At 35.3% G+C, this 8,431-nt stretch overlaps 1 protein-coding gene across 1 annotated transcript in view; it reads left to right on the top strand.

Moving 5' to 3' along the window:
• The first annotated feature begins 1,851 nt into the window (after positions 1–1,851).
• Positions 1,852–8,431, top strand: part of LOC137403658 (MICOS complex subunit Mic60-like) — a 65,255-nt gene continuing 58,675 nt past the window's right edge. Inside the window, exons 1-4 of the mRNA XM_068089646.1 lie at positions 1,852–2,011; positions 4,206–4,327; positions 5,746–5,868; positions 7,179–7,504. Of these exons, the coding sequence (XP_067945747.1) occupies positions 1,958–2,011; positions 4,206–4,327; positions 5,746–5,868; positions 7,179–7,504 (625 nt within the window). The 5' untranslated portion in view covers positions 1,852–1,957. The remainder of the gene's footprint in view (positions 2,012–4,205; positions 4,328–5,745; positions 5,869–7,178; positions 7,505–8,431) is intronic.

The raw sequence follows: 8,431 nt of genomic DNA, 5'->3' as shown, positions 1-8,431 counted from the left end.
CAATGAATTTTGACCAGATAAAAATTTTAGAGCATTAAAAATTCAGACAATAGTTATTTTTGCTAAAACAATATTGACATGCAGAACCTTTTTTAAACTTTTGTATTGTGTGATTAAATTACTATTATCTGTCATTGTTACATGTATAGTATCTGTTATTAGCAAATAAATCACCTCCTATATAATCACAGAATTAATATCCTCATAGTTTTTACTACAAGGTTGAGCCACAGAGGCTTATATTGAAAGTTATATTTTTCTACTGAATGATTTGTCTAGACCCTAGACTATACTCATTCTAAAATTTAAAACGCTGCTTACCAGCAAATGGAATTGAGCAGGACAGGCTTATTATGTACATGTAAAGATATTACAGTCACACTCCGACTTATGAGCTTAATGCGTTCCGAGACTGAGCTCGTATGTCAATTTACTCGCATGTTGGTGCAATTTATTTATATATAGAACAATTAAATATATATTGATTGGTTTCCATACTCTAAAAAAATGCAAATAAAACACTCAAAACAAGATATTGTAACAGAAAGAACATGTTGGTTATTGTCCTAACTTACCATAAGCTTTTAAAAAGCAAAAAATAAAAAATAATGCAAGGAAATGTGATTAATTAAAATGTAAAATTAAATACATACAATAGCAGCTAACGCTAGCATTTGCCAGAGAGGGAGATATCCTAGGGAGTTATAGAGAGTTATCCTTCATTACAACAGTTGACTTTGATAAATTTGGATTTTATCAAAGTCTTAAAAGACAAACTTAGAAGCAAGCCTAAAAGCAAACTTTCATTTTTAACTTAACGTAATTAAAATTTCTTCGGCATTCATACGGTAGTTTGAAGTTTCTCGCTGGTTAGCTAATTTTTCCTTTGTTTCGCTTTCACAACTAGCCAGCCGTTTTAAGATAAACCTATCTAAGGACGTTTGCCTTCGTCGCCCTTTCAACATGTTGCGATTAGGACGAACACAGGTGTCATCACAAACGGTTAATGTACGACTACTAGCCAACTTGTCCAATTGTTTATAGTTTTGATAGATAGCACCGGCCTTTTCACATAGCATCGTTCAGTTACGCTGTCACCGGCCAATTGTTGATCTTTTATCCAATGCCTGAGCAGTCTCTCCATCAGCGGTCATGAAGATTGCTGCGCCGTTTGGAAACTATGGTTAGTCCTTTTGCGAACTAATTAAATGCCCAGAATATAATCCTTTTGTTTGATAATTGTGAATGTATTTCTGTCATATTGCTGAGCTAGCTCAATCACGCTTACACACTTCGCACATTTTTCAATAATTTTCCGTTTAATAATTGTTATCATTTGCTTTTTCTTTGCGTTTCATCTTTCATTTTACTGGCAAACTTTTGGTCTATGCACAGTACTTGTAATTCACATAATTCTGCACTGAAAATCGCGCACGAAAAACACGGTACTAAAGTATAATCTGAGCAGTTGAAAAATACAGAGTGATGCTGTTCTCATAAAACACCACTGGCATACTTGGCAACTGATTCACGCGCTCGTATCTCAAACATGGCTCGTATGTTAGTGCTAAAACTTGCTTAAAAGCTAGCTCGTATCTCAAGTTTTTCGTACGTCGCAGCACTCGTAAGTTGAAGTATTACTGTACATCCCTGAATGTAGTGAAATCGCATTTTAGTGTAGAGTTATCTTCTCATTTTGAAATCCAAACAGTCTCTTGAATAATAAATATAATGGACAACGTGTTGAATAGCCTGAGAGTAATGATTTTTATTACGCTATTATACAAACTTTGTTCATTTTTTTCAAAAGCAGGAGCCACAGGGAATATCTTTTTGCGAAGGACATCTAAACCGAACCATCATGTCCAGACTCGGCTTAATTTTAAAATAGCCATCGCTAAACTAGAGCTTCTAAACAATATTTTGTAAATTTTACTGAAGAAAACGTGCTAACGAAATGTTTTATCATACCACCAAGGTTTCTTCTGCTTTAAAGCTAACACAATCGCTGGTAAGGTATTTCAGCAGAAACTTTGAAGACGACAATCACTTTGTATAATTGATAATAATGTAGGGTGACTGTCAGACAATCTAAATTGCACAATTTTTTTTTCTAAAATAGCAAATTTTTTCAAGGTGTGCATGCCGATGATTTACTTATGATGTTAACTATTTTTTTATGTAATATACTGACTTGGTATTCTAGCCACGCGCGGTTGATATTTTTTTGTGTACTCGTACTCTGCCTGATTATTAGCATGCATATTTGCAAATATTGGGGTATATTGATTGCAAACGCACCTAAATTTACATGCAAAATGTTGAAAGTGGTAAAATTTATATAAAGCAACATGCAATGCCTAAAGGTCTAACTTCTAACCATCACATTAGTTGGTTAGAAGTTATCACCTTCACATTATATTGCAATCTGTAGTTCAGATGTTGAAGAGCTCGGATGCACCTTAGTAGAAGGGTTGAGTGGTTTTAGTAGTGAGATTTCACATCCTGTTTCTCTGTCACATACTATGCTATAGAATGGCACTAGGCCTATATGTAAAATGTTCTCTATAATTTCAATTCATTAAAACAAAGTTGCTTGAAGTAAATTCCAAAAGGTGAGCGAAATGATATATTGCAGTGAGTTGATCACGCATTGAAGTAAGTTTAATATTTAACCACAAATTATACTTCAACAGTTGAAGTACAAACAGTTTAAGCAGAATATTATAGGCTACCACTAAACAAGCTACATAGCCATGTCAAAATCTTGTACATGTTTCTAATTCAACTAGCTTCAATTGGTTAAAATTCTTTTACAAAATAAAGTAAAATAATATAAAATGAAACTATACTAAAACTAAATATAAACTAAAACTTCTACTATATATTAATTGATTTGTACATTTTAACTTAAGTAGTTGACGTCAATCAATTATAGATGAAGGTAACAGGTTACACGCTTCATTTCAGTGAACTACACGTTCAGCTCTTTTAAATAGATAACTTTTATGTCACTTCTTCCACAGCTTTGGACACTACGACAATAAATCTGTGTCAATATGTTTCACCGATGATTTCCACTGTGGCATCCCCTTGTTTCATTGGGATTTTGAATTGAATTTGAATTTGGTTGTTGCACACATAGTTTATTATGAAAATGAGATTAGAAATCCTCTGAAACTTCATATCATGAGAAATGTGTTTTGTTCAGTTCAAAAAAATTTACAGAAAAAGTAAGACAACAGTAGAGATGTTCAAATGTGAAATAATTAGTAAGTAATGGCTAGATAAAGTCTGTACTATTTCAATGATTGCGATAAAGATATTTGATACTGATACAATTAATACAAACTGAAAAAGCTAAATAAAAATCATGAAAATGTTGAATTAATATTAACAGTGACTACATAGAAGTGTGAGTATAAAAAAGATTACTCTTGCTGTAGAAGCTGTTCATCAAAATTTTGAATGCAACGATAGTGGTACAAATATAAAAATGAGATATTGGAATTAAATACATTACTGAAGCACGTGAGGGTAAATAATGTTCTTTTTCTGGCCGAGTGGAAAAATAACCAAAATACATTTTACTTTTATAGTGCAATTTTAAAAGATGACAGTTAAGAAATTATTAACACCCATTTCAGGGTTGATATTTAGTTAATTATTTCGATTTGATTCGCAATACAAAAATCATATCTTAGTTTTATGGTAGTAACACAAAAAATAACTGCTTTGTAAACCCTAATATTACAAATTTTAAAAAAACAGGTTTTGTTGATGTCCAATTTGAATTTATTTTATCACCGTGATAAGCCAAGAAATTTTAATTTGTCCAAATCTACCAATAATAAGCTGCAAAACATGTATTCACACAATCTGAAGTTTTTTCTATTGTTAGTGTTAGTACAAAAAAATTTTTTAGTGTGTTAACGGCAGTTGTTTCATCAATTGGGCTGAGCATTCATTCTATAGTTTATCTTGTTCTAACGACATTTATAATAATTCATTACTCTTTAGATGAAAGTTTAGTGTAACAGATTGAAAGGTAAACGTTCTAGTGTACACCTAACTTTTTTAAACTAAGAAGCTATAAAATCTGTTCATAATTGTCAAATCCTCGTTTCATAATAAGAATTCATGTTTATGCATGCATTAACGATTCTGTCGCTTTTGCTCAAAATGTGCTGTGTTAACCCTTGCAGCTCATAACGCACAAGATCCACTATGGTACAGCAAACCAGTTGTTGACCAGAGGATATGCACAGACTCAGAAGCCATCCTCACCTCCACTATCACAAAAATTTGAGCCCGCTCCTCCTCCGGGGTAGGTAATTCACTGAACAACATAGCAATACCACATTATAATGTTTACTGATAACTGTTAGAAACACCGAGGCCTGATATGTATACAAGGAGAGAATTCTGAAGGAGTAAATTCGGTGGTGGGACATGGATGACGGAGAAGCTAAGGAAATGCTATGTGTATATCATTTTACATCAACCTACAATCACTGCTACATAAATCTTACCCGCTACTGACAATGATTAAGGTCATTTTAGCTTTTTTACGACAATTTATGTATTCAAGATACTCAGTGGCTTTGCCTAAAGTATGTGATGCACATTTTGAATCATAATACATTACATACTCAGCTTATGAATATGTAATGTGGAATTTGTGAATATATAGCGAATAGCCAGCCTACTGGAAACTGTAGAGCATTTAAGATCCGTAGTTCATAGACTGCAAATACTGTAAACCAGTTGTTTCTAAATGAAGGACAATTTGCCTTAATGCAGCTCTGATTCAACATTCAAAATTACTTCTACATGTACTTTAGGCATTGACAAAGAATTGGAAGTTGTCGCATCCCGAGCTGAAGTTATTTATTTTGTGCCTGTAGGTGAAGTTAGAGAAGATATGCAAACACTAATAGGCAGTCTGTGCCTGGTATTATTGTTGGCTTTTAGATGTTGCACCTGTATATAGCCTTAGCACCGCTATTTGTGTAGTAGGCAAGATTTCTTGGTCCTTTTTACTAACTAATCACAATAACAGCAAGGTTTGCTGGGAAGCACAAAGATTAAGGTGCACAGGCCAGTGAATGGAAGTGTTGAGCTTATTTACAGTGTGTTTCTCAGAGAAAAATTACCTCAGGAAATGTTTTTAGTTTGTCCTATCAGGTTAACTATTAATCATGTCCACTTTAAACCGAATTATATAATCTACATGTAAATATAAATGCAAATGAACAGACTGTTGGAGTCATCCTCTTTGCGGGTGAATAACTCCAGTTGATTCCTATCTAGCGACGTTTGTTTATGTCAATACAGTTTGACTTCACCCATTTCCTAGTCACTGTTGCTTGGGGATACTTTTTATTAAATAATACTTTTTATTAAATGGTTTGAATACATCAGCATTATAGTAATTATTTTCACATAACATTGCTTAAACTCACGCCACAATAATCATTTTATGTTTAAGATTTAAAATAATTAGTGTACTATGTTAATTTAAATTGATGGCACCATAGCAATTTTTCATTTTTTGTGCTGACAAAGGATTTTGCTCGCTTCCGCGGCTATTTCTAATGTCTATGCACAATTTTACTGATAGCTACACTGTGAGAGTTTATAGCCTCTTAGTAAACATATACTGGTCTCTAGCCTATCCCAGCATAAGAGTTTGAATCCTGATGGCGGTTGAACTCGTGTGTTGAAGGTTTTATTTGGTTTTAGACCTCCACCTCGTTCTATTATCAGACGGATAGGCTATGGTGTCGGCATAGGCCTCAGTGTTTTGGCAGTGGGTGGAGCACTTCTCTTCTTTGACCCGCTTGGACTCACAATTGAAAAAAAACGGTAAGGTTTGGTTTCTGGATTTTAGTGTGCCTTTTTGGTGTCAATATTAGTTACCAAGTTTCTGCTAGAAAATCTTATGCTGAATATCTGTTCATCAGTGAATGGAGATGAGTCGATGCACTGAGGAAGGAATAGTCTGTCAATGCACTATAAGGTCTTCAATGAAGGAATATCAAAGTCCTGTAAGATGTTTTATTGTAGCACTCTCGACGGGGCTACACTCTTTGATAAACTTTTACTGATTAGAGAAAAAGACAAAAATCAATGTATTTTATTAATATTGGACTTGTGTTTCGGAATAGGCCAAGCTACAACATATATTTCACATTAAAACTAACCATTCATTATGCTTGAACTACCCCACCGCTCCCAACATTGGAGATGTTGGAGGCATTGATTGACAGCATCTTAGCCAGTCAATTGATATATGTCTACTTTTGTTAATTTATCATCACTTCAAGAAAGTACAAGAAATCTTTTAATGCGGTCTATGGGTTTAGATTTTTTAGGTTATTTGGTTTGTTTCATGACTCTTTGGCTTGCTTGCAAAGAAGATAGAGAAAAAGTGACACAACAGCAAAGAATAGAGTCTATGACCGCCAGAAAGGATTAGAATTGAACAGCTAGTGAACCACTTGCTTAGTGATCTGTCATTGCAGTGTTTCTGTGTCTTGTCCTGGTTAACCACTACCTGTTTATCTCTGCTTGTGGCCTGCACTTAAGATTATCATGTCTCTGTTACCTATGGTTATAGCTTAGAATATAATACAGTAATACCTCGCTACTTCGTGGCTCGCCTTTCGCTGTTTCAATACTTGACAGTTAAAAATTGTTCGTTGAAAGAATAAAAGAAAATTAATTAAAAAAACTTGAAGCACATAAATATACGTACCTTCATAAATCTCTCCCTAAAGACATCCTTTTCACAACAAACACAGTAATACATGTTAATTCAGGCCGGACAAAGCCTAAACTATGCCTGTATTACGTAAGTGCTTTCTATGGCTTAAAATATTGGGGCTGGAGCTAAAAGATAAACAGAAAGGCCAATCAAGATGGCTTCAACTTACTTATTATTTAGGAAATAAATACAATATGTTTAATAAGCAGTTGAAGTGTTCTGGTGTTTAAATTTTGACTACATTTCCGTACTTTAAAAATTAGTTTCTATTTTGCGGAGTTTCACTTATTGCAGGGGACGCCAGTCCTCCGCGATAGTTGAGGGAATACTGTATGTGATATTAATATTTCATCTTTTGATGTGTAGCATGCTGAACTACCCTTCAAATTACCGTGTTACATTCCTACAGCCTGGCACCCGCTCCAAATCATCCAGAAAAAGAGGTGGTAAATGTGTATCAGCAAGTCTCTACGCCAACTGTTAAAAGTTCGGCTGTAGCCAAAAGTAAGTCGAAGACAACACTAAAAGGTACGGGGCACTCGGTGAAGTCCGAGGATCTGTCTGTCCCTGTTGATGCTCATGTGGAGTCTTCTGTGGATACCCCTGCATCTCCCTCATCAGATGGCCCGGCAAGTGCCCTTGACAAGGCTGATGTCGAGTCCTCTGTGACAGGAAAGGAGGAGAGAAGTTCAATTACACAACTGGCTGAAGACAGTGTGCAGCTTCTTGTTTCAGGTTAATCCATCTGCTTACTGTGTCCCCAGATGCAAAACTAGCTTATGTTGAGGTCAAGCGCTTAAAGCCTGGTTCTCATATACTTGGCAAGCACCGGTGTCAGGATCGCAGGGCTATCCGCGGTTAAATGGGAACTTACGCGTCGAGTACTTGGGTAGTTGCCAGCGGTCAACGCAAGAGCTCAGCGCTGTTCAACTTTTGCAAGGAGCTACGAGCAAAACGTCTTGAAATGCACTGTACAGGTGAAGGTGAGCACTTTCGAAATGACATGGCTAGTGGCCATTGTATTGCATCAGCAGCGCAGCTTAATGTGAGCGTAAGCTGTCGAGCCTAGCGCCACGAGTGTTTTGCTGCTCGAGATTATCGCCAGGGTCTCGCAGCCGATATATGAACCAGGCTTTAAGAAAAAGGCTAAACCGAAAATATTTTTGATACAGTAGTATGGGAGTTATCTGGTTGCTGAATTGGGAGCACAACTCCTATTCATATGGTTCTTTCATTTCGTTTGTCATGGGATAGAAAAGTTTTTATCGTGTCATGTTTTTCATATTTAGGGACCTTTCTGACAGTTTGAGTATGATAATCTATGTAGCTGTCTGCTACTTTCCAGCCATCATTATCTTATACTTTTTAAGAACAAGTAATAATCAACAGATAATTTCTTGAACGTATGACATCGACAGAGTCTACATTTTGTAAAAAGGTTTACTGGTTTAACTCATTGTAGGGTTCATTGCGAAACACTCTCTTGTCGTCGGAGTTAAGCGTAGTTAACTATTTACTTCAATAACTATAAAAATACAAACCTTATGGCTAATACATTATTACCGCATCTCTTTATTTTTGTTCAAGAACTTTGTTTAAGATAGCCTTATATTTGTTACCCGAACAGAACTCCACTACAAAAATGGTTACGCATTATTGCAT

The sequence above is a fragment of the Watersipora subatra genome, chromosome 1 (genome assembly GCF_963576615.1).
Source record: "Watersipora subatra chromosome 1, tzWatSuba1.1, whole genome shotgun sequence".
NCBI classification, from domain to species: domain Eukaryota; kingdom Metazoa; phylum Bryozoa; class Gymnolaemata; order Cheilostomatida; family Watersiporidae; genus Watersipora; species Watersipora subatra.
Note: the sequence above shows the minus strand (reverse complement) of the source record. Positions and strands in the feature narration are given on the sequence as shown.